Below are 26,104 nucleotides of genomic sequence, written 5' to 3'. Positions count from 1 at the left end.
AGCATGAGATGGTGCATTGTCATGCATGAAGATGATTTTGTTACGGAAAGCACAGTTCTTCTTTTTGTACCATGGAAGAAAGTGGTCAGTCAGAAACTCCACATACTTTTCAGAGGTCATTTTCACATCTTCAGGGACTCTAAAGGGGCCGACCAGCTCTCTCCCTATGATTCCGGCCCAAAACATGACTCCGCCACCTCCTTGCTGACGTCGCAGCCTTGTCCACCAACCATCCACCACTTCATCCGTCTGGACCATCCAGGGTTGCACGGCACTCATCTGTAAAGAAGACTGTTTGAAAATGAGTCTTCATGTAGTTCTGGGCCCACTGCAGCCGTTTCTGCCTGTGAGCATTGGTTAGGGCAGCCGAATAGAAGGTTTATGCATGACTGCCGTCCTCTGGAGGATCCTGCTGCTTGATGTTCGCGGGACTCCAGAGGCACCAGCAGCTTCAAATACCTGTTGGCTGCTTTGTAATGGCATTTTAGCAGCTGCTCTCTTAATCTGATGTATTTGGCAGAGACCTTCCTCATTTTGCCTTTATCTGCACGAACCCGTGTGTGCTCTGAGTCAGCCACAGATCTTTTAACAGTACGATGATCACGCTTAAGTTTTCGTGAAATATCTAAGGTTTACATACCTTGTCCAAGGCATTCAACTATTTCACGCTTTTCGGCAGCAGAGAGATCCTTTTTCTTTCCCATATTGCTTGAAAATGGTGGTCTGCTTAATAATGTGGAACATCCTTCTTTAGTAGTTTTTCCTTTAATTGGGGTCACCTGGCAAACTAATCATCACAGGTGTCCGAGAAGAGCCCTGAGACACAATACCATCCATGAGTTTAATTGAAAAACAAAATATTTCATCTTTATGACACTTAAATACAATTTGCATAATAATTTGGAACGTGGTGTACAGCAACAGATCCTCTCCCGGTCAGTCAAAGGCTTCTAAAAGTCATATCAATTTCTGGAATATTCCAGGTTGTTTAAGCAGATAATTCAACTTGTCTTGGAAACTTTTGGCCTGTACAAAATCTGATCTATTAAATAAAGGCTGAAACCACTTTGTCTCTTAGCCCTTATTCTGTCCTTACCATTTTTGGCAGTAAAGTAGATATCTTTATTACGTTAACAAAGGGAATGTATGGTGACACGACGTGTGTAGCTGGGAAACATCGAGATTTGAAAGTCCTAGCCAAGGAAGCTGTAGGCCTCAACTGTATGCATCTGTCTGTCTGTCTGTCTAGCCATTCCAGCTACACTTTCCTTCTCTAGGGTTTGTTCGGTCACAGATAAAGCACACTTTCAAACAGCACTCTGATACAAAAGAAACACACAAGTTTACAGGAGCAGGATCAGCTGCAGCTGGTAGAGTGTAAGGCGTTTATCGCACAATATTTGGAGGCTTTGAAACCAGCTTACATTTTGTGTGTTTTTCTCTTGTCGCTCGGTCCTATCCAGTCTACCTTCTCTTCTGCTCCTGTCTCAGTTCAGCTTAGTGCTCCAGGGAAAGACATCTTCAAGTACTTTAACTCTGAAGGGTGATCGCTGGAGTAAGGCAGACCACTCAGAAGTTGTCAAGTTCACTGTGTGTTTGAGTAAAGGCTCCAGTAGTGACGGAAGCCTCAGCGCTGTTCGTTTAAGTGCCAGAAAAAAAATGTCTTTTTGCCCAAATTCTCTTCTACCTAGCTACCTACCTTCCTTCAAGTCTCCTGACCAGGTCCATCAGGGTTTTGACATCCCATTCAGCATGGCATTGATAGCAATACACTCCACAGGGTCACCACACAGCCATCTTTTGGATGATGTCCACGTCGTCTTGTGTTTGCTCCGTTACATGGCGATTAGGCTCAATCTGTCAGACTTGAAACTTACACCTCATGGAGAGGGAGCACATAGCAGTGCAAAGAAGAATTTGCTGCTTCCAAAACTTGTAATCGATCCTTCCGAGAGGGATAGTTCACATAGCTTGCTAAGCATTGCCAGTCATAAGAGTCGCGATGGCAACAAAGTCTCTTCTGTCCTAGCGTATCATTGTAGTCATCCATTCAGAGCAAAAGAGGAAGCACGCGGGATCATTGGAACGTGTCGCCTTCTGAAACAAATGCTTGGTACAAATAAAAACAGAAAGGCCCAATCCTTTTAGTTAGGCGGAAAGGGAATGCCCTAGGGCTGTTGGATGGCTGCTGCTTGCTAATTAGGATCCATTTGTGCAACACCTTAATTGGTACCACTTGTTAGGTTCAGGCCCTTGAGTTGCACGAAGAAGGAGGGCAGCAGAGGTTTGGGCAAAGAGATCTTTATTTTGGCACTTGAAGGAACAACATTGAGACTTTCTTCAATATCGGAGTTTTTATTTAAACACACAGCAAACTTAACAACTTCCTAGTTGCCTGCCTTACTTCAGCGATCTCCCTTCAGATTAAAGGAACTCAAACACGTCATCCATATACGGATATGGAGGTGGTCTGGACAAGACAGAGCTGAACGGAACAGCACATAATTAAGCTGCCTTTAACTCCTTCAAGCATTATACAGGGTGTGGCAGAAATAACTCCCACATTTCAAAGGGGGATTGAAAAAAAATGCTATGAGGTATCATCAAAAACTTTTTATTTCCCAAATGTAGATATAAAAAAGTTTTTTTACTTTAAGTTTTAAAAATTATATCGTCCAAATGGAGCCGTTCTTGGAAGTTTTCCATCACTCTCACTAGCATGTCAAGCGAAATTCCCTTAATTTCTTCTTGAATAGCCTCCTTTAGTTAGTCCGAGGACGATGTTTGAAAACCTCCTGTTGTCCTTGCTCTTTGAACCCACAGCAAAATCGTTTTCCGGTCTGAAACACTTTCATTAGCACGTAAACCGAACCGCGTGCGAAACACCTTCTGTGTCGCAGCTACAGATTTGCCATTTTTGAAAAAAGCCTCCACTACAAAACCTCGATACTCACCCGACCACGGCATGGTGACGACTGAAAACTTTATTATGTACCGTGCCTAACCGAAAGGTCCGCAGCCCTCTACCTGCTTTGGGGGCCCCACAATAATTTTTCGAAATATGGGAGTTATTTCTGCTTCACCCTGTACAATAATGGCGTTATGTGCTACTGTCCGTAGCTGATCCTGCACCGGTAAACGCAGACATTTGAGTGTGCAATTCTTGAAATGCGCGCTTCTTGTCTGACTGAACAAATCTCAGAGAAGGAAGGCGCAGCACAATCACTCACAGTATACATTTGTAGTGCCTTTCACAATAGTCTGTCTGCCTGGTAAAGCATCACCAGGTCGGAAGAAGCCCAGTGCCTGCTGCTGTCTGTGCAATCCATGACTGCCTGAAGTCCACCCAAAAGGTTTGCAACCAAATAATAAATATGAAAATTTGGTTTAAAACGTTCATTTGTCCAAATTCTTTTTGGTTCCTTAAAATTGGAGGTTCTACCTGGAAGAAGTGCTGAAAATTGTGAATAAAAGCTGCCATCCCTTTATGTTTCATTTCAATCCCAGAATGCTCGGGTAGAGAACCACACTAATAACGGAGACGTCTCTGTCCAAGTATTCATGGACTGCATTGTACATTTTACTGTGACTGTGCCTGTTACTGGGGTGGTGGCAAGGCTGAGTACTTTGATGAGCCTTCCACACTCAACTTTCTTGAGTTTACTGTCTACACAATCTCATATTTTTTTTTCCCCTTCTCTTTCTGTCTGTCTCTCTCTCTCTCTCCACTTCCAAATCCATCCCTTCTGAAGGGAGTATGCAGTGTCCCAAAAGCAGTGTCAATGGTGACTGTGCAACGATGACCATCTTTGAAGAAAGCAGCTCTGCTCCCAGGCACATCGGCGAGACAGAAGGTCCCCTCGTGGCTTTGTCGTCGTGAGCCAAATGGAAAGCAACGGGGGCCGCGTCGACCCATGAACTGCTATGCAATCACTGCAGGCATTGCATTACTTGCATAACGGGAAGTACCCATTCTTCTAGAAGGATTTCTTTGCACTTTACAGAACAATATGGAAACTGAAGCATTTATTTTACTCTATTTTTATTTGTTGTGGTGGTTCTTTGACAGATGCTTTGCTTTCTAGGAAACTGCCCGTTTAATATGAGAGAGCTGAAATGTGAATTTATACATTGGTGTTAAACTTTGTGAGCGTCGTGTGTGTGTATCGGGGAGAGAGAGAAAGAGAGGCAGATAATCGTGTGTGTGTGTGAGAGAGAGTGTGAAAGAGTGGCAGGGGGTGTATGTGAGAGAGAGAGTCATACCACCGAGAATGTACAGTGAGACCTTGCCAGCTATGAAGGAACCCCGGTGGTGAGGCTTGGTTAATGTGCCAAGGACTAAGAAGCAGACCAAAAACGAAAAGATTGTACGAGAGCGGGCACAGCACACCTGGTCCCTCGTTGTTTTTTTTTTTTACTCTAGTGATTAATTATGCCAAACAAGGTGAAGCCAACTTTATTTTTCTTTGCGTTGTTTTGTTTGTTGGTAGACGTTTCCCCGAGTTTGTTTGTCCCAGAGTGCTCATCTTACACGTGTACTCTTGTTACTTTAAGTGAGGCCTTACCACATTCTCATTTGGAAAAGGTGATTTTTTTTTTTTTTCTTCTTCGTTTCCTTGTTGCAATAAAATAATTTGTTCCATGCGTTTTTAATATTAATATTTACCAGTTTACAACTTAAAGATTAAAGCTGTTTTCAGCTTCTTGGGTGCACGAATTTCTTAAAATCTTTGACGTGATTTTTCTTTTTTGTAAACCAGTGCAGCAGAGTGTTTGTCTGTTAATCTGAATTTAAAAGATGCTGCAGCGGCAGTCCAATTCCGAAACTTTCAATGGAGAATCCTGACTGGAAAGGCCTTTTCACACTCCTACTGTGTTAAACTGGGAGGTGGTTAGTCGCATTGTTTCGGTGTCTAGGTAGTTTGGTTGTTTCATGCAGCAAACTGAACAATAAACACTCCATGGGTGTGGCGTGGGCTTCTTTCATTTATTTAGGCAGAAACCATCGACCATCGACAACTGGGTTTGTGCAAAAATGATACAGTTTGTTTAGTTGACCCCCCTTTGTGAGCAGAATTCCTGTTACTTGATAACGAGAGACGCGTTACTTTAATGTGGACTTTCTCTACATACACATAAAAGGTTTACCGTCTTAACAGTGTATGCTTCGACTCATAGGCAGCAGCATCTCGGTCTCGCTCGTCCCTGGATGGTTTTTGCGTTATCTCCAGTCTGTGCAGTCATGTGCAAAACAAAGTGCACCCTCTTATGGTTTTATATATCAGGACTTAATAAAAAAAAAAAAATGGGTCTTTAGCAGGTTCTAAAATTATTTAAACGTAAGACCCAAAACAACAGATTCCACCTTGTCATTATTTATTTAACAAAAATGAAGCGTAAATCGAGAAGCCTTGTGTGAAAAACTTGGTTCAGTAGCTTGTAGAAGCACATTTGGCAGCCATAACTTGAAGTCCTTGTTTTCTGTCAGCCTTTACCAGCCTCTCCCATCGTGATGGAGGAATTTTGGCCCACTCCTCTTTGCCACATTGCTTAAGTTTGTTGAGGTTTGCGGATGTTCGTTTCTGCACAACTCTCTTATGGTCATGTCGCAGCATTTCAATCAGGTTGACGTCTGGACTTTGACTCGGCCATTGTAGCACCTTGATTCTTTTCTTTACTCATCATTCTGTTGAAGATTTTCTGGTGTGCCTGTGATAATTGTCCATGACCCAGTTTTGGCCAAGCTGTAGCTGTCAGACAGATGGCCTCACATTTGATTCTAGAATTGGTATACAGAGGAGTTCCTGGTCAACTCGGTGACTGCAAGGTGCCCACATCTTGTGGCTGCAGAACGAGCCCAAATCATCAGCCCTCCACCCCTGTGCTTGACTGGTGGCATGAGGGGGTTTGTGCTGATATGCTGGGTTTGGTTTGTGCGCTACGGCCAAACCTTTCCACTTTGCTCTCATCTGTTCAAAGGACATTGTTGAGATGCAGCTTTCCAAAAGTAAGCCGTCCTGCCACGTTCTTTTTAGAGAGAAGATTTATTGCTCCTGGCAACCCTTCCAAACAAGTTCAGTCTTTTTCTAATTGATCTTTAACATTTGATATGCTAACTGAGGCCTGTGGAGTCTGAGATGGAGCTCTTGGGTTTTTTTTTTAAATTTCTCTGAACATTGGTGAAGGTGGATGAGTTTAAATACTTGGGATCAACAGTTCAGAGTAACAGGGAGTGTGGAAGAGAAGTGAAAAAGAGAGTGCAGGCAGGATGGAGTGGGTGGAGAAGAATGTCAGGAGTGATTTGTGAGAGACGGGTATCAGCAAGAGTGAAAGGGAAGGTCTACAGGACGGTAGTGAGACCAGCTGCGCTATATGGGCTGGAGATGGTGGCACAGAAGACAGAGTTAAAGATGCTAAGATTTGCATAGGGTGGGATGAGGATGGACAGGATTAGAAATGAGGACATTAGAGGGTCAGCTCAAGTTGGATGGTTGGGACACAGTCAGAGAGGTGAGACTCTGTTGGTTTGGACAGAGCAGAGGAGAGATGCTGGGTATAGTGAGAAAAGGATGTTAAGGTAGAGTACGTCGATGCATGTGATGGAGCATTGTCCTGCATAAAAATTATGGTCCTCTTGAAAGATGCAGACTTTTTTCTGTACCACTGCTTGAAGAAAGTGTCTTCTAAAAACTGGCACTAGGTTTGGGAGTTGAATATGAATCCATCTTCAACCCGCAAAGGTCCAACTAGCTCATCTTTAATAATACCAGCCCGTACCAGTACCCCACCTCCACCTTGCTGGCGTCAGAGTCGAAGTGGAGCTCTGTGCCCGTTACTGATCCAGCCACGGGCCCATCCATCTGGTCCATCAAGTGCTACTCTCATCTCATCAGTCCATAAAACCTTTGAAAAAATCTGTCTTCAGATACTCCTTGGCCCAGTCTTGATGTTTCAGTTGATGTATCTTGTTCGGTGGTGGTCTGGTTTCAGCCCTCCTTACCTTGTCCGTGTCTCTGAGCACTGAACACCTTGTACTTCTGGCACTCCAGGCAGGTTGCAGCTCTGGAATATGCCAGCACCGGAGGATAACGGGTTCCTGGTCGCTTCACGTTTGATTTTTCTCAAATCCGTGGCAGTTAATTTGCGTCTTTGTTTCTCAACGTGTTTCTTGCAACCCTGTTGACTATTTGCAACAGAATGCTTGATGGTTCTATGATCATGCCCAGATACTGTATCTTAGCAGTTTGGAGAGTGCTGTATCCCTCTGAAAGACGTTTTACAATTTTTGATTTTTCAGAGTCAGTTAAATCTCTTTTTTGGCCCATTTTTCCTGAGGAAAAGAAGCTGCCTAATAATTCTGCACACCTTGTTAGAGGGCGTGGATCTCCTTAGGCAAAATTACACAAATACACATCACCCGATATGCTTAAATCAAATAAGCATTCAAGTTTATACAGCTTGGAGATGATGAATATATGCATAAAAATTATGATATGGTCAACATTCTCACTTGCCTAATAATTGTGCACTCAGTGTATGAAGGAGCAGACCCATGCAGTACACACAAACAGTAAAATCATACAATTCACCTGATACTGTACTGGAAGCCATTGCAGGGAAGCCAATACTGGTGTGATATGAGCTCCTTTTATTTATCGACCTTGAGAAATGAGGTACTTCATTTTCGCTCACCCTGTATAATAACAATCCCCCAAAATATAATATGGAGTTCACGCAGTAAGTCCAGTTTCACAGAACGTATCATGGCTGTTAAGTGGCTCACACCTTGTACTCCCTCCAGTAACGACTTATGATATTTATGATATTCTGAGTGTCGGCTATTCAAAGCATGTTGAGAAAATGGAGCAGGCAGACGTGCGAAAGACCATCCATCCAAACTGGCTAGTATCACCCAGTAACAAAGACAGGAAAGCCTGAGATCTGGAGCCGTGGTGTGAATTTCAGATACAGGTTTCTAAATGCAGCCATTTCAATACTCGTGAGCCAAAAACTAAATTGAGCTTCGAGGAGAAGCAAAATGTGTTCTCTGCTAGCATTAAGCAAGAGGTAAAAAACAGCAACTTGTGTGTGTGTGTGTGTGTGTGTGTGAACATGTCTGCCAGTATTGTTTTGGGCCTGGCAACCTCTTGGTCCATACGGCCCAGTGCTGTTCAAGGATGAGCAGAAAAGGGGCACTTTGGGGTCACGTGGGTCGCTGAAAGCTTTTATTAAATGTGATTGAGAATATTACAAGGTGTCAGTGTGGCCCCTCCCACCATCCCAGCCACACCCACTCCTTAATCCAAGCTCTGCTCGCAGTTCACCACTGGAGCGTCGCTCCACTCGATGGCCAAGCACTGCTTCTGTCGAGTTGGCCAAATAAAGGCACTATATAACAGAAACGTCATGCTAGCAGTGATTACATTTTTGTGATCATTTGGGGTCACCTCGCTGCCGAGGGGACACTTGCTGAGGTCACACACCATCAAGCTGTGCAAGCGTTAGGATGATGGTGAGATAAAGATGGAGGTCTAAGGATGATGATGATGGTGGTGGGGAGGACAGTCCAAGAAATAATGAAGTCAAATCAGAGCAGCAGGCTGACCACATGTAAGTGCCATCCATGCTTCAAGGCGACTGATGGCTTTGGGCTCCGCTGAGTCTGCCTTGTCCACGTCACCCTCATCCCTGTCCCAGCATCCTGCCGTTCATCTTCACGGTAGACATGAGAGGTCTGGAGTGGGAACTGAGCCAGAGTGCCCCCTTGTGGTCTCAAGTTGATTTGCAGCATTGTGGTGTGCGCAAATGGAAGGGACAGAAGGGGCACACGAGCCATTAGCCCCAGAAGTAGCGGCAGTCAGTCGAGTCGATGTGACAGAAGCGGTCGCATTTCAGTGTACCGTGTGAACTGTGAACAAAGTGATACAAACGAAGGTGTTTGGTAAAGCACAAGCAGACCATCTTAGGAGACCCCCACACCCCACCAGTGACCACAGTCTGTCCAGACTTACCCCGGGAGGTAGGTGGCGCATGTCTCCAGGCCAAAGTCCTGCTGGTCACACTGCTCAGTTGCCTGGTGACGATGGCCATCTCCGCAAAATGCTCTGCGACACTCTGAAAGAGGAGCAAGTGACATGTGCCAGTAGTGGGCGGGGTATGGCATGAATTTGGAAGGTTGGCACAATTGGCATTCATGCCAAGAGTTATTTGATATAGTGCCTCACTAAAAACTGCAGACCCCCTGATTTCCCATCCATGGATAATCAGAGATGCACATCAGTGAGACAGAGGGCTCGTGCTGGAACATTCGGGAATGGGGTGTTGGTGGCGTCCACCCCAGGAGAAGTGGAATGACCTCTGAGCTGGTGGGTCATCGGAAGCCTTTGAGGCCCACCTTACCGATATATCGCTCTCCTCCTATTCCTGATATACATTTTCAGGGGGTCACCTTTCTTTTTCATGCAGTATTCTTACTCTCATCCCAATTGGGCAGCCAGGAAGTGAGAAGAGTGGCTGACTGTCCGAGGCTGGCGAATGCTCTGTGGTGCTTAGAGAGAAGAGCAGGAGAGGAACGAGGTAACAATGGGGCCAAAAGAGTACGGGGTACCAAAGCGAATGAATTTAGAGGTGACCCCAGGGCAAGGGTAGTGACCCCGCCAGGCCACCGTCTTACGAGTGATGACTAAATATGTCATGTGACCGGCGACAAGCCTAGCAACTGTAAACATTATGGCCCAATCCCTGAGAGAGTGGTAACGAACATTGAGATGACGCTGTGGTATGTCACCCTGGCAAGGAAAAGCAGTAATTGAACAAGGACAAGAATAAAGCTGAGGATTCTAAAACCATCCTGGACCCACAGCAGCAGCGCCCCTGGAGGTTCTTACCAATGCAGCTGTCCGAAGCATCCCTGTTGCCATCGTCACACTGCTCGCCGATCTCTGCTTGGCGTACTCCATCTCCACAGCTCCCCCGCCAGCCCTAGGTGGGCAAAATAGACACCAACTAAGAAGGGAATGCACAGGAGTGGTAAGACGAGGCAGGTGTGGGTGGGACACTCGACTCATGATGCACCACCCATGTCTGTGCCCCAGTGGATTCAGCTGGCACTGCACCAATTTAATGTTTTCCACTCTGCCCAGCACTCCATATACATGCCACCTATGCCAGCACTTAATCTAACAAAGGAGTCCTCGAGCCCATTCTGATGACACCTGAGGTGTTATTGATGCCATCCATTGTGTCCATCCTGCCCTGCATTTCCCATTCCCACAGTGATGGCTGCCACGTGACCAGTATAGAGGGTACCAGGGAGACTGAGCTGTGGCACAGAGGAGTGGCACCACCTGGCAGAGGGCACAGAGCTCAGGAAGTGGCACTATTTTACTTGTGGCCCCCTTTCGTGTGTTGACTTACGTGTACTGTCGCCCAGCCACTCTTCTCGTAGAAGTAGAGTGTGCGGGTGTCCTTTCTGAGGACCATCATGTTCCCCCTGGGCAGTGCCCATAGTTCCTCTTCATTGTTGACTATAAATATCTAAAAAGGAAAAAAAAAAAAGTGGTCTATAATCGCCCTCTTCAGGATTGACCATTAGCAGCCCTGCCACCTTCTGGCCACACAGCAACAGGAGAGGGGCAGCTGATGCCCAGCTCAGCCAGTGAGCACCCCTTCTCAATCGGCATCATTTTGACTCCCTTACACTGCCACCAGCTGGGGTCTTACAAACCACAGGTCACTCACCGCAGGAATCTGTGCATTTGGGTATGATGCCCGTTCCAGGGGGCAGGGGCAAGGATCACTCGTGCCGACTCTGCCCTTCTCACCTTTTTCCCCGGGGACGACATGCACTGCAAGACATAATAAGGGGCCGGGTCACGCCTGCTAAGCGTCTTACTGTTATGCCAGTCAGAGCCTGGCACCAGCTTGGCATTTCTAGGCAGGACTTGGTTGGTTCAGGGGTACTGAGTGGGGCCATCTCGTGGTTACTGTTAATTAGATTTCCTTGATCCACTCCACTGCTTCATAGACATCCCAACTGAAGCACATTAGCGCTCACCTTTTCCTGGAGGTCCTGTGGGTCCCTGTGGGCCATGGTCACCTGCTGATCCCACCGGTCCATGAGACCCTGCTATGCCTGGATCACCTTTCTGTCCCTGTAGACACCAAGAAAGAAGAATGGAAAAGAGCGGCATCTGGTTTGAAAATGGAGGTTATGAGGAGGAGGAGGAAGGGACAGCCTTGACCTCGTCCTCAGTGACTCCTGCACTTCTGGTCTCCGTGAGGTTCATCTTTCCTCACCCTTTATTTTTCTTTTCCCAACAATTACGCCGAAGGTTCCACCTCACCAGGATGCCTTGCTGCCAGCTTGTTTATGGTGGGCGTGGAGTGTGGCCTCGAGGTCACGTCTTTCTAGCACTTTCCGGTACACTGTGGTCACGTACGGTGGCAAAAATTTGACAAGTCTGAATTTATTGCCTGCGGTGGGCTGGCGCCCTGCCGGGGGTTTGTTTCCTGCCTTACGCCCTGTGTTGGCTGTGATTGGCTCCAGCAGACCCCCGTGACTCTGTAGTTAGGATATAGTGGGTTGAAAAATGGATGGATGGATGGATGAATGAATTTATTGTGTTTTCTCCGAAACCGTCACAGTGTTAAAAATATCCCAACGCCACACCTAATATTTGATTAAATGTTCTTGGCAACATTTCTGGTAGCCATCAGCAAGCTTGTGGCAAAGTTCTCGTTGGATATTTGAGAAAGAATATATTTGAGATATTTATATAAAGAGTTCAACCACATATCTTGGTTTCCTGGCACAGACGTGACCTTTCAGGATGGCCCACGCATTTTCAATTGGGTTGAGTTCAGGACTGTGGGACGACCATTCCAAACATGTCCTGTTGGAGCACATAATTGGGACAGAGTTTCAATCTCTTAGCTAAAGGTTTGAGGTGATGCTGAAGAATTCTGAGTCAACCCTCCTCCTCCTTTATCCCATCCACCTTGTGCAAGCCTCAGAGTATGATGCTGCTACCACCATGATGAGCAGTTGGCGCAGTGTCCTTGGGGATGATTGCCTCAGCTTTTCTCCTTCAAACAAACCTCCAGCCATTGCGGCCAAACATCTCGGGCTTTGTCTCATCTGACCATTTTAACTTTTCTCCAGAAGGCCTTTTTATTGTCCATGTGATCAGCCACAAACATTAGTCAAGCTTCAAGGTGGCCATTTTGGACGTGAACCTCAATTGACTGGGGACAATGACACTGGCGTTCCAGCAGCTTCCAGTTTATGGCTGACCATCCACAGCCATTTCCTCTCATCTGAGGGTGACGGTTTGGGTCCTCTTCCAAACTTTGGCAGATCCAAAGAGTTTGGACTTACGGACAACTCTATGAACTGATGGTCTTGGAATCGAGTGCGAGAGACGTTTCCGATTTGTCAAAGTCTATGATGCTCTTTGTCCCGTCTACACTGAGCTCCTTTGCACTTTTCGATTTTATTGTGTGTCGGGTTAATCCAATGAGTGCCACGAAAAGAGCAACATGGAGAAGCTACCAGCGGGAGTCGATCTCAAGGCAGTGAAGTGGCATCGAGTTCTGGAACTTTCATCTCCTCTTCATTAAGAACTTAGGTAGGCGTATGGAGAGTTTTGACCTCATCTCTATATACCGTATATGCTCACATTTAAGTTTTCCCACGTATTGATTTTATATTTTATAATGTTGGTCGTATAAGTCGAATGTGGAAAACTCATGCTATTGGTCCTAGGGATTACGATATGCTAATGCCCTCCTGAGAGAGTCTCCACGGACCACACGGTAATACCCGCACTATTCTGAAGCGACGTTTGCACTGTTTTGTGTTTTTTGTATCTCACATCTTCATACACTTTTATCGTAAGAGCGTCTCTTATCTACGATTGAGTGTTCGATCAGAAGAAAACATGAAGCTGGTTTTAAATTAAAAGTCATTGAAGTGGTCAAAAGAAATCGGTAACTGCGCTGCTGCGACAAAATTTGATGCGTCTGAGAAACTGATGTGAGGTTAGAGGAGGCATGAAGATGTGAAAAAAAAAATTAAAATTAAGTGTCGTACTTTTGAACGGGCGTATAAGTTGGGGTCTGATTTTATGATCAGTTTTTCAGGTTTCAAGACCCGACTTATACGCGAGTATATACGGTATATAATAAAATCCAACGTCTGTCTGTCTGTATGTCCGTCCGCTTTTCACGAGAGAACTACTTACCGGATTTAACGTTTTTTTTCTATAATTTGCTTGAACGTCCCCGGTAATTTTGTAACTTCTCTCATCGCGCTAAGTATCAGAGTTTGCTTGCAGGAGCGATGTATTCACGCTAATCTGAGGCTGCGGGCCGCGGGGACGGGGAGCGTGACGTCAGGAGTGGGGAGCCAGTCTAACGTCTGCGTTTTGGAGCGTAACTTCCCTCCACTCAGCTAGCGATGCCTTTTTGTTTATTGATTTTTAAAGTTTGTCTCCTTTCAGTACTACGCGGGCAGAGCTGGGGTGAATGGCTAGTATACAGATATTCGTGACCCCAGGATAGTTTCAGAAAACCCACAATAAATTAAAAACGATGCGCTACGTTTCAGATTTTTAAAAATTGTTCTGTAATCGAGGTGGACGTTTTCCAATCATTCCGCCACTGAAGAAGACCAGATGTGGAAATCAATGAAAGCCCAACAGTGCCGTGACATACATGGCCATCAAAGGAGGGGTTGAGAACTTTTCACCACAACTGTAGACTTGTAGGGTCCTGGCAGTCAGGACCCCATGTGGCATGAATGGGCCACCCCTCCAACAACATTAGGAGACAGGAGCCAACCCCTGGGTGGGACACCAGTTGCATACACACAACCACGGTGGTCAATTTAAAGTCACCAGAACATGCCAAAGGAGAACATGCCAACCCTACCAGAGAGAAACAAAGTGGGGGTCCGAGAGCTGCACCTCTGCACCACCACCCATCAGTCAATCCGTCTGTCTTTTATCTTTTGATATCTGTCATATTAAAGTGGCACACCAGCGAGTGAGAAGTGGTGTGTAATGCCCACCACTGGCACTGGGTTGTGTTGGTGTCCTTAACCTTGTGTAGCAAACTCCCAGAACCCCAGTTTCCACCCATTGGTCATTTACCTGGAATCCTCTCAGCCCAGGGTGGCCTCGCAGTCCATTGGCTCCCACGCTGCCCACATTGCCTTTTTCTCCCGGGTCACCCTGTGGGCACAGAAATGGAGTGAGCATCCTTTGTGAATGTGCCATCTGGACCTCACAATGACGGTAAGGGCACATGTGTGGTCATCTAAGTGGCTGGCTGACTGGTCACACATTAGGCTGCCTATAATGTCATCGGTGGTGTCAGTCTGTTGGGCCACCTGAAGTGTGGCTGTTATCTGCAGGTCACTTGTGGCCTGGATGGATGGTGGTCATCTGTGCAAAGGTCAGCTGGATGAAGCCATCTGTTTTGCTGTTTGTCCACACTTTCATGAGGGTATTGGATTCGGTTACCGTAACATCCCTAGTGAAGTGCCACAAACAAAAGCTGGCCTCACACCACCTGTAGGACACTGATACTGACCTTCAAGCCTTCTGGTCCCAAAGGTCCTGGAGAGCCCTGTAAAGAACATAACCTCACGTCAAGCTCTGTCCTCAATGCCCGCATGCTGAGCGGTGGTGTTGATGGATGGCTTTACCTTATCGCCTTGCTGTCCCAGCACACCACGGTCTCCAACTTCCCCCTCAACGCCCTTGAGTCCACGGTCACTCTGAATGGTAAAGATGTTGAAATGTCAGGTGTTCCACAAACAAGGTGCAAGAACATTGAGTGGGGCCTGTACTCACCTTTCCTGGTAGACCTCTTGGGCCTGAAAAGCCCACCCAGCCTCTTGATCCTTTGTCACCCTGTACAGAGCAAAAAAAGGCTAAATTGGAAAAATAATCTAAATGGGGCTTCCCAGGAGAGGGCGCCATTGTTATCTCAACTAAGGCTGGTGTGAAGGCAAATGGCTATGTTGAGCTCATTTAAATAAAGGGGCGGGGTGTAGACTGTAAGGGCCTCTAATTATGATGAGATGGGTGGAAATTAAAGAAGGAGCGGTGGATGGGTGTGGCCAATGATGACTGATAAGTGGGTTATGAAAGGGTGGGGATTAACTGCTGGTGAGCATTAGGAGGACGAGAGTGTGTTATGTGTGAGTGTGACTGGGATCTGTGATGGACTGGTCTGCTCCCTGGCACTCGTTCCTGTCTTGTAGCTTATACAATACAATACAATTTATTTTTGCATAGCCCAAAATCACACAAGGAGCGCCGCAATGGGCTTTAACAGACCCTGCCTCTTGACAGCCCCCCTGCCTCGACTCTCTAAGAAGACAAGAAACAACTCCCAAAAAAACCCTTGTAGGGAAAAAATGGAAGAAACCTCGGGAAAGGCAATTCAAAGAGAGACCCCTTTACAGGTAGGCTGGACGTGCAGTGGGTGCCAAAAAGAAAAGAGGGGTCAATACAATACAATACACAGAACAGAACACAAGTAATCCACAATACAGTATAAAAATAAAAAATGTACAAGTATGGAGTAGAATTTAACAGTAGATGATATCCCATAATACGATTTGGATTTGTTCAGAGTTCTGGAGACCTCAGTCATCAAGCTGCCTCCCCCATTTGGCCATTCCACAGCTGAGACAGCCAATCCGATGAAAGGACCCCTCTACCCCACGATTCCTGCGATCCTCCATCAAGGATGACTTTACTTCCGGTGGGCCGTGGCACCAAGTGCCACATTTCGGTTACCGAGAAGAGAAGCAGAATAGGTGAGTGTGAGTATCAAATTCTAACTATTGTGTTACTTCTGTTTTAGTGCTAATGACTGACAACAGAGATGCAGTCTGTACAGTTAATCAGCAGCTCTAGTCAGGGTGTGCTAAACTGAAGTCGTGAGTCTTCCGCCTGAGAGTGAAGGGGCATCTCTAATAGTAGCAGGCAGACCACTCCACAGTTTAGGAGGTCCTGTAACTAAAAGCTCGACCTCCCACTGTTATTTTATTAATCCTTGGATTCATAAGCAGACCAGCATCTTGAGATCTTAATGTGCGCTCGGGTTTGTAAGTCATAAGTTCAGACAAGTAAGCCGGACCTTATGCTGCCAGTATTGAGTCTGGCACCCCATTGGATCAAGTGGGCTTGAGAAGGTGGGAGTGGAGTCTGAGTGGTGTGGCATTGGATCAGTGAGCAGTAATGGGGTGGGGCTTAAAGAGTGGTGAAGGTTAGAGATGGCCAATTGTAAAATAAGGGGTGGAGTGAAGGTGGGATCTGAGAGGACTGGTCAAAAGGGGCGGAGTTTAGGTGGGGGTGTCAGATTGATGTTTCATAAAAAAATTATTCTGGTCTTTCTGCAGTCTTTTCTCTCCCTTATTCTATTTATGATGTTGGTTTTTGGTTTACCAGCATGCACCGCCATCCAGATGTGCACCCTGGAGCCCGCCACCGACCGCCTCTGACTCGCTAAGATTATGTAAATGAAGGGTATAACTGGAAAAGTTGTGTAAGTGGACAAAGCCTTTAGATACAACAAGATAAAAGGTCATTGCAGTCAGGCCATCTCCATCCAAGATTGCGGATAAACTCAACAATAACACGCTGGTTTCAATACTGACGTAAAAGCTCTCCATGTCTACAAGTTTGTATTTCAATGGGGACTTTTAATTATGTTTTAACTTGGATGTGATTCTCGACTTCCTGGTTTCGATCCTCAGTTTGTTTTCTTGGTTACCGTCTACCGATACTGCTAGTAGCCAACCGATCGGCAAGTCGTAAAGGGGTGGAGCTTAAATACTGTATGCTGGAGAAAGGGGGTGAGGGGAGAAGGTGAGTGGAGACTGATCAGTGAGTCTTGAAGGGGTGGGGCTTAAGGAGAAAGGGGATTTGAAGGGAAAGGGGGATAAGGAGTTAGGAAGGGATAAGGACGAGGGGGGGTTTAGAACATAAGAAGAACATAAGAAATTTGACAAACGAGAGGAGATCATTCTGTCCATCATGTCTGTCTGTCTGTTTAGCTAATAGCTAAGCTGTCCCAAGTAGACCTGTGATGAACAGAAACTGGGCAGAGGGTCATGAGAGGGTGGTGGCTGAATGTGGCTGAGGTTAACAGAGTGACTCTGGTGAGATTTAGGGGGGGATTATGGAGCCAGGGACATCCAAAGAAATGAGGTGGGGGTGGGGCTTGAGGGACGCATTTGCATGAAAGCTCAATGTGTGACTTGTCTTGGTTTCAGAACCAGAGAGGACCTTTTCTCCAGTGGGTCCTGGTAGACCAGGTGGGCCTCTTGCACCTGGAGCTCCAATTCGTCCCGGGGGACCCTGCAGAGGAGACAATAAAGCTGAGAACCACAGGAAAAACATCTATATGGTTAGGGTTGGGACTCCTCGACTTACTGTGCTTCCACGGAGGCCTCGGTTGCCCTGTGAATTGAACAAAAACACATCTTAGAGCGAGGAAGGTCACCAGTGCAGCCAACACAAGAGTCAGACACCCCCATAGGGGAGGTGGAGCTTATGAAAGACTTGAATTTAGAGAGGGAGTGGGCGTGACCCATGAGGATGTCAGACTGGTCAGTGAACAGTTAAAGGGTGGGGCCTGAATGTGATTTACATAAGCAGAGTGATCAAATGGGACAACATGAAAGATGGTGTGTGTTACCTTATCACCTTTCTGTCCTGGGGTCCCAGGCATCGAGGAGACATCCTGAAAAGACAGCACTGGTCAGAAAGAAGAGGAAATCAGCTCTGGGCATTGTGGGTAATTAGTTTACAGGGATTTGACCCCATCGTGTGCACAGGCATAGGAGGAGGATATGGAGGCCACTCTCAAGTCACAACTGCTGTCAGGCCTGAGGATGAGGCTTCTACTGCAGCGTCCACCAAGGTCCACACAAGCACTGTGAGACGGAGCAAAGTCGCCACCCTCTGGCTGTATAAGACAACTGCCATCAAAGACCACTGGAGTGCGGCTGCTTACCGGGAACATCGTTGGGCTTGCAGTGCCTTTGCATTTGGTCATCGGAGTGAAGGGGTCTCTCGGGATGAGACGCACGTCAGTAGGCCCCTGGAGAAAGAGAATCGGCCAGAATCAACAACCAGCCTGCTGTCCAGTCTAGGACTGCGTGGTGTACTGGTCCTGGAAAAGGACCAGAAGACCCCCTTTTTTAAACAGTCCGGTCACAGCAATTCTGTATTTTCAGTATCGGAAGTAAATGTTAGAGTTCTTCATCTCCATAACTCCACTCACCTCATCCCCTCTCTTTAATACGTGGTGTGGTAAACCATACGGAGGAAAGCTTTGATGTGTGAAGGATTCACGGGGAACAATGAGTTTGATGTTGTTATTGACAAAGAATTATCTATCTATTATATAGTGCCATTTCTGTTATATAGTGCCTTTCCTTTCCTATCCATTTATTGCATAGTGCCTTTTATATCTATCTGTTATATAGCGCCTATCTATCCATGTATTATACAGGGTGGTCCAGATCATCTGGATGACTTTGATTTATGCAGGGACGATTCCAGTTCGGCACAAAGACGATTCTTCATGTCGTCAGTTCGCACACTTCTCGATGGTCTGGGATTTTTTGGGTGATGTTCTATGTAATAAACTTAATAAGTTATAGCGTAATGAAAATTGTATAATTCGATCCGGACCACCCTATATGGTGCCATTCCTATTTATTATATCGTGCCTGTCCTTTCCTATCCATTTATTATATAGTGTCTTTCCTTTCATATCTGCCTATTATATAGTGCATTTCCTTCTATATTGATCTATCTTATAGTGCCTTTCACATCTACATTATCTATTGTGGTGGTCAGCTAGGGGTTGTGCCCGGTCGCCAAGCCTGGACAGACCAGGAGAGGGACTGTGCCTTCCCAGGACCACGAGAGGACAGCCGCCCTGCCTGGTATGGGGGCCACGGGGTTCGAGCATAGATGTACAACCCTATCAGGGCCCGTGGTCACCGCCAGGACAATTGTGCGCCCTTGGATGTCAGCACTCTGAGGTGCTGGGAGAAGGAATACCGAGGACACCTGGAGCACGTCCGGGTGGTCATAAAAGGGGTCGCCTCCCTCCAGTCGGGAGGAAGAAGACAGAGCTTGGTGGAGAGGAGTGGAAGCGGTGAAGGACCGAAGAGGCCCCTTGACGAGGGTGTGTGGTGCAGGGCCACCGTGTGCTGTGTGGACATTCAGGTGTCTGTCTGTCTGTGTCCGGGGCTGGCTTCCACACTATTTTATAGTGCCTTTCCTTCCCTATCTATCTATCTATCTATCTATCTTATAGTGCCTTTCATATCTGTCTATCCCTCTATTATATGGTGTCTTTTCTATATGTGCAGCTAGCTAGCTATCAAATAGTGCCTCTCATCTGTCTATTATGTAGTATGTTTCATATCTATCTTTTATACAGTGCCTTTCATGTCTATCTATCTCTCTACTATATAGTGCCTTTCCTATATATCTAGCTAGCCAGTTATCTATCATATAGTGCCTTTCATCTGTCCATTATGTTGTGTTTATATAGTGCCTTTTCTTTCCTACCTTTTATATAATGCCTTTCTTATTTATGTGTCTATATATAAGAGATGTTATAAAGAAAACAATATTGACAAACAATAAAAAGAAAGAAACATGAGCCGGGTGTAAAGCCCTGGCTGCAGCATCACACTACGAGGACAGGCAGACCCTGAGTGACGTCTGATTATTGTGTTTTCTTGGCCACAGCTCTTCACGTGGGGTCAGTAAGAGCTGCAGATCTTCCATGACCAGTGCTTATCTATCTAGATCAGGCCTTGGGAGACATCAGCTTGTTGGGGGGGGTCAGCACATCCCCATCATCATCTTCATCATCATGGCTTTCACTGAACTCTGGTCATCCAGTCCTGTCACTCACTGGCCTGTCCTCACCTTAGTGTTCTCTTTTTATGTGTGCTCAGTATACACTTGTGTGTTGCTATTGCTTTTCCCCTGCTTGGTGTCCCCTGCTGGTGTCACTACTGTCACTTCTGTGTCTTTATTTTCACACATTTTTTTTTGTCCCGTTTCTGTTACATGAACAGCACAATTTAAAAGCAATGAACTGGTGACGTTACCGTGAACATTGAAGCCAGTATCACCGGCGGGAAGAGAGGTGGCGGCAGGGGAGGTGGCAGTGCCCAGGAGTGCTGGTGGCAGCTGTAAGCCGAGACCCCTGGAAAGACAAACAGACATAGCAGACCGTAAGGGACATCCGTGCAGTCACTTTGGTGAACCTAGTAGTAATTATTTATTTTCCTTGAGAAATTATAAGAAGATGGTGAGGGAAGGACAGAAGGGGACAGGAATGATGAAGCAGTGACCCCCGGGCTGTTAGGGGTCAGGCCTAAAAGGCCTCACAGCTCAAAAGAGGCCAGCAGCCTAAACTGTCATGAAAAGGAGAGGGGAGAAGTCCAAACCACTGGCCCAGATAACCAAAACCTAAAATTATAATTTAATAATGAATTTGAATTATTTAACTAAAGAAGAATACCCAGAAGAGCTCAAAACTTTCAAACGTAACCAGGAGCGGATTGGGTCTCCTTCAACGAGTCAGGTGACGAGGTCGGCCCACTCGCCCCGTTTTTCATTGTGATTTTCTTAAAATTAGTGAGGAGTACGCAGCTCGCTACTCACTATGAGCCTATGATATGAACTCTACTCGATAACAATGGAATAAATGATTACCGAGGTCATAATGAAAACCTCACATCACTGGAATGTCCCATCGTAATATGAAAAATTCCTATCGTGTGCTTTATAACTTTATTTCATCATATTAATAATCACAGCTGAAAACCACTAATTATCACTCACACTGACGACCAGAGAACAATAAAATGCATAATCCATCCATCCATTATCCAACCTGCTATATCGTAACTACAGGGTCACTGGGGTCTGCTGGAGCCAATCCCAGGCAACACAGGGCGCAAGGCAGGAGACAAACCCCAGGCAGGACACACACACACACACCAGGGACAATTAAGGACCGCCAATCCACCTAACTTGCAAGTCTTTGGACTGTGGGAGGAAACCCACGCAGACACGGGGAGAACCGGAAGTGAACAGAGAACAGGAAGTTCTACCCAGTTCTACCCAGCAGCGCTACCCACCGTGCCACTCTGCCACCCCATGTTAAATATCCATCCATCCATCATCCAACCCGCTATATCCTAACTACAGGGTCACGGGGGTCTGCTTAAGCCAATCCCAGCCAACACAGGGCACAAGGCAGGAAACAAACAACGGGCAGGGCGCCAGCCCACCGCAGAGAATGCATAATCCATAATCTAAACTAATTATTAGTACCAAAGAATTTAAATACTAGATATGAGATAAAATAAATTGCAATAATGTATAAGCTAACCAAAATGAAGCATATCGAAACAGAAATCGGCAAAAGGCAGTTTGGACCAAATTTTTTGCTGCAACGTCGTGTACTGACAACTAAAACAACTTGATGATGTGATACAGTAAATTATATAAATCTCAGTACCGGACAGGTAACATTTAGTAGTTTAGAAAATTATTTTTAATGTCAAACAGTAACCAGTACATAAAATGTATTTCATGAAACAGTCATCCCATGACCAGACCAGAGTCCCCGCGGCCCACCGGGCATTACCCAAATGCCCTAATGACCAGTCTGCCCCTGAGCGTAACAAATTACCAAGGCCCAAAACAAAGAATGAGCCCACAAAACGGTAAATAACAAAATAAACAAAGAAAAACAGAAAGTAGTTGAAATAATGTAGTGGAAAAAAAATAAAACTGGAAATCAAAATCCAGAAATCCAAAGCCACAAATCAGCGAGGATCAGCATCGTGTAACACTGGTGGAGTTAGGGGGTATGTGCTGGGGGACTTTTTTAATGTAACTTCATAAAGAGGTCCCCAATCCCGTCCTCAGTGCACAGGCGCCATTCAGCACTCTGCTGGTGACAGTTGTCAGGCTACAGTGACAGTAAAGCGCAATACGGTCAGTTACACCATAGACATATACAGGTAGACATCTCATTCACTGTGATGCCCAGTCCACACGATACGTCAGCGCATCCACCATATTGTGGCTCGAATCTCAAAAAACTCATATGTTGGGGCACTCGTATCTCAAGGTACTACTGTACTTTCGACTTGAGACAAGAAGAAATGGCACAGAATGAGATCAGGCAAACATGAAGGCCACCTGACATCAGCAGGGAGATCAGCTTAACCAGAAACATCTCACGCAAAACTTGCATGGACGTCTGCGCCATATGACCCATAGACATGTATAGGTAGACGCGCATTCACTGTGTTGCCCAGTCAACACGATGCCTCAGCACATCCGCCATATTGCGAGTGGCAAAACTGCCATTGAAACCAATAGAGGTAGACGTGGAAAAAGGGTTTTCTGATGATAAAACAATAACGTTTAAAACAGTATCGTTTACATACAGCAGATTTTGGTGAATCGTTTAAATGCAATTATTTATATCCATTTATACACTAATAATGGCAATTATTAAATAATAATAATAATTATTATTATTATCATTATTATTATCCATCCATCCATCCATTTTCTAACCCGCTGAATCCGAATACAGGGTCACGGGGGTCTGCCGGAGCCAATCCCAGCCAACACAGGGCACAAGGCAGGAACCAATCCTGGGCAGGGTGCCAACCCACCGCAGATTATTATTATTATTATTATTAAATAATTCCTCCCATATAAGTAACGTTTCTCGGACTGCCTTCTTTCATCTCCGACACATTTCTAGACCTCGTCCTGTTCTTACCCAACACAGTACTGAAGTATCAGTTAATGCCCGAGTCACCTCACCTATAGATTACTGTAATGCTATTCTGTCTGCCATCCCACACAAAGCGTATCCATAAACACAACTTCTTCAAATTCTGCTGCCAGGATATCAACCTGCTGTTCTAAATCCACTGAACATGTCACACCGATTCTCTCTCGACTTCACTACAGAATACGACACACAATCCCTCTGAACATTTAAAGCTCTCCACACCTCGCTGATCTCCTCCAGACTGGCACTCCTCTCGCTCACTCAGATCCTCATCTGCAGCTCGACTTTCTATGCCACACGTCAGACTCGGTGCTATGGGAGCTCGAGTGTCTCTCCTGCTGCTCCTAACTCGGGAATTCTCTTCCCTCTCATATTCGTCAGCTCGATTCAATAACACATTTTAAAACTGCCCTCAAAACTTCTCTTTTCAAACTGGCATACCAATTGTGAATTTTGCGCTGTTACTGCCAGTTCTCTTTGTTTGTTTGCTCATTATTGCTTTTTGATTTATCATTTTCTTGTTTTAATTTTACTAATGTTGTTTAATTTTATTATAAGGTGACCTTGAGTTGCTAAGATTATAAAACGGGATTTTCTAATGGCCAAATATAACTAAAACAAGTGTTCAGTCTTACCTATGAAATGTCATCCCTGTGATCTGGTTTGGAGCGTACAGCGTTTTGTAATCCCAAGCAGCACGTTATCCATTACTTCACTCCACAGCAGTGGAGAATTTGTGAATTTCCCCTTGGGATTAATAAAGTATCTATCTATCTATCATTATATAGTGCCTTTCATATCTATCTATCTATCTATCTCAGTGCCACTCGCAATATGGCGGCGACGTTGACGTACGATGCTGCTGGTCATGAGGTGTCTATGAGTTGCACTGTGGCTAAGATTAGGGTTGTGGGAGGAGTCAAATAATGAGCGCAAGAAATGCGTGACGTCTATGAGTTACGGGCGGAGTTCAATGTTTAACTGTTCCCACGTTGAGGTGCGTCCCATTCTGCTGCTGGAACTTGCGGCGACCTCCTCACTGGTTTGAGGTAAGCAATAAACGTGGACTTCTGAGTAAAAATGAAAAAATACAAAAATGAGGCAGCAGCATCGCGGAACTCTCTTTGCACCCCTCAGGCCCTCACTTGGCAGCGCGAGATGCGTAGAGATCCGCGGCTCCGGCTTTTCAGATGAGTCGACACGATGGGCAGCCTGATTCGCTTAATTGGCCGCGGGCACAAATCCAAACAGCGTTAATCTAAATCCCTTATGAAAAAACGGTAAAAAAAGTGCCCAGTCAAACATTACGCGAGGGGCCGTCGATGAACAGCAGCACTTAGTGGGATTACACGCGCTAATCTTGTGGGAAATAAATCAGGAGCACCAGAGAGCCGAGCGAGAGGAGGCAGAGGCGCTATATAGAGATCAATGGCGCGTGCACGCGCATCCGGGCCATCCGAAGCACGAGCTTGTGCCCGGTCGAGCGATTCAGAGCGGATTCAGGTGGACTGGCTCGGCTTCTCGTATCCGTGCCAGCTCGTGTACCGCCTTTCTGTCCCCAGACTGCTCTCTGGCCCTCGCGGGGCCCACTGGCAGAGTTAGCAACGGGCGCGCTCCAGACTGGTCTTAGAATAGTCCACCTTTACGAACCCCCCTAATGCTGAACATTTGATTTGTCCCGTCCAGACCCTCATCTGATCGGATCCGATGTCGCCCTAACGGGTTCATAAAGTGGCGGGCTGGATAGTCCGAGAGGAAAGTCCCCAATTGTGTGCGTAGGTGAGAAGTGGGCGCCCCCTGCAGCTTAACACGAAGCAAAAAAAAAACGACAACGCGCATCTCCCCTGAAATTCTTTCTCGTTTCAGTGTCCTTCATCTCAAAGGTGCGCATCCCTAGTTGGCCAGGGTCCAGGAGGTCATCAAGTTAAGCCCCCAACCTCCCCCCAAGTTTCATGCCATGCCATCCCATTCAAGCTGTCTGTCATTTGTTAAAAATTTTGAACTTTATCATTTCTTGCCCACCCCTATATTTAAGATCCCCACCCACCATTATGATATGTGTCTGTTGCCAAGGCTGATTCTTGCCCGTCTGTCCACTTCTCTGTATCTACCTGCCATTCGCACGTTGCACCACACCATATAACCTAAATCCATAGCCCACCCGACTGCAACCTATGTTGACCCCAACCCAAGCCCGTTTTGTGGATGGCGGACAACCGCAGACGCACCGGGTGTTCGGAGTCCAGGAGTCCAAAGTCCTTCCACGGAGTCCTGGGCGCAGCTTCGGGTGAAGTGGACGATGATTATGAAGAACAGGCGCAGCCGCATCTTCTTCTAACAGGTGATCTTGCTGCCCCGCGAAGGTTACCTGAAAGAATTAAATAAGAAGGCGAGTTAGTCCGTGATTATCAGATAAGACTGCGGCTAAACTTCCCCACCCGAGAGCGGCAGAGACGACCACTTCTCACGCAGGACCCCTCCGAACTGCGGCACTTCACGGAGCGGCAACTTTGCTGAACCAGCCGTCGGGGGCGCGCGCACGTGCACATAGCGGGGCGCGCCAGGGCGTCACGACGCTAAATATCGGACTACGCTTCGTGCCGTAAATTTCTTCTTAAAAATGTGCATTTTAAAATAAATTGTGCGATCCTTTTAGGTAAAAAACGACATTAGGTCAAACAGAAGTATGGCGTGCAGCAGGCTAAAGCAGGAGCGTCCAGCGCCTTCCTTAAAATGACCTTATAATGAAAAAAGAAGCGCCCATCAAACTTCATGAAGATGCGTTTGCAAATTCAGTCCACCCCGCGTCAAACCAGTTAACGCAAGTCCGCGTGACGGGAGGGTGCGGTCTGTCCAGGTAACATTGGGCAAAAGGCGACGTCAGGAGTCGGACGGGACGCCGGTAAGCGAACGTCACCAACTGCACTTTCCCGGTGACGATGCGCGCGTCTCCCGAGATGCACTCGTTACACTCTGTGGCTCACCGGTCATTATATAGTGCCTTGTATGGAGTGCACGGTCACAAAACGATTCGCAAATAGAAAATCAACGAAAGCGAGGGGCAGTGACAGGGAAGGAACACCAGGTGGCGCCCAAGCTCTCAATTACACTTTATTGGGTAATCTAACGTGCTACTAATATAAACTCCCGTGTTTTTAAACGACTTTATTTTATTCTCTGTTGGATGTTTCCAGCCACCTGACTCTGAAGTCTTTCCATGCTT

General features: G+C 46.3%; 2 protein-coding genes across 6 annotated transcripts in view; one reads left to right on the top strand and one right to left on the bottom strand.

Annotated features, from left to right (window-relative positions):
• plekha3 (pleckstrin homology domain containing, family A (phosphoinositide binding specific) member 3) overlaps positions 1-4,971 on the top strand; it is a 51,786-nt gene extending 46,815 nt beyond the window's left edge. Inside the window, exon 8 of the mRNA XM_039757776.1 lies at positions 3,753-4,971. Coding sequence (XP_039613710.1) covers positions 3,753-3,880 — 128 coding nt within the window. The 3' untranslated portion in view covers positions 3,881-4,971. The remainder of the gene's footprint in view (positions 1-3,752) is intronic.
• A 2,943-nt stretch (positions 4,972-7,914) lies between these two features.
• On the bottom strand, positions 7,915-25,883 carry LOC120531914 (acetylcholinesterase collagenic tail peptide-like). 5 transcript variants are annotated; one of them, XM_039757775.1, is made up of 17 exons: positions 25,866-25,883; positions 25,110-25,249; positions 20,162-20,259; positions 18,037-18,123; positions 17,719-17,763; positions 17,454-17,480; positions 17,307-17,378; positions 14,859-14,918; positions 14,711-14,782; positions 14,596-14,631; positions 14,154-14,234; positions 11,057-11,153; positions 10,741-10,847; positions 10,417-10,536; positions 9,888-9,981; positions 9,012-9,114; positions 7,915-8,908 (listed from the first exon to the last, which is right to left on the bottom strand). In XM_039757775.1, the coding sequence occupies exons 2-17, from the start codon at positions 25,207-25,209 to the stop codon at positions 8,836-8,838; spliced, it is 1,272 nt and encodes a 423-aa protein (XP_039613709.1). In that variant the 5' UTR covers positions 25,210-25,249; positions 25,866-25,883; the 3' UTR covers positions 7,915-8,835. The 5 variants fall into 5 exon arrangements, with proteins under 5 accessions (XP_039613709.1, XP_039613707.1, XP_039613705.1 ...); XM_039757773.1 differs by lacking the exon at positions 25,866-25,883 and adding an exon at positions 25,620-25,677; XM_039757771.1 differs by lacking the exon at positions 25,866-25,883 and adding an exon at positions 25,350-25,408.
• Positions 25,884-26,104: the final 221 nt, after the last annotated feature.

The sequence above is a fragment of the Polypterus senegalus genome, chromosome 6 (assembly GCF_016835505.1).
Source record: "Polypterus senegalus isolate Bchr_013 chromosome 6, ASM1683550v1, whole genome shotgun sequence".
NCBI classification, from domain to species: domain Eukaryota; kingdom Metazoa; phylum Chordata; class Cladistia; order Polypteriformes; family Polypteridae; genus Polypterus; species Polypterus senegalus.
Note: the sequence above shows the minus strand (reverse complement) of the source record. Positions and strands in the feature narration are given on the sequence as shown.

Bases quoted from the DNA above. Each gene is read 5' to 3' on its own strand.
- LOC120531914 (XM_039757775.1), bottom strand. From the start codon at position 25,209: ATGCGGCTGCGCCTGTTCTTCATAATCATCGTCCACTTCACCCGAAGC. The intron at 17,481-17,718 runs GTAACACACACC...TTCAATTCACAG, and splicing joins CAGGACAGAAAGGTGATAAG to GGCAACCGAGGCCTCCGTGG. The intron at 9,115-9,887 runs GTAAGAACCTCC...CTCCTCTTTCAG, and splicing joins TGCTTCGGACAGCTGCATTG to AGTGTCGCAGAGCATTTTGC.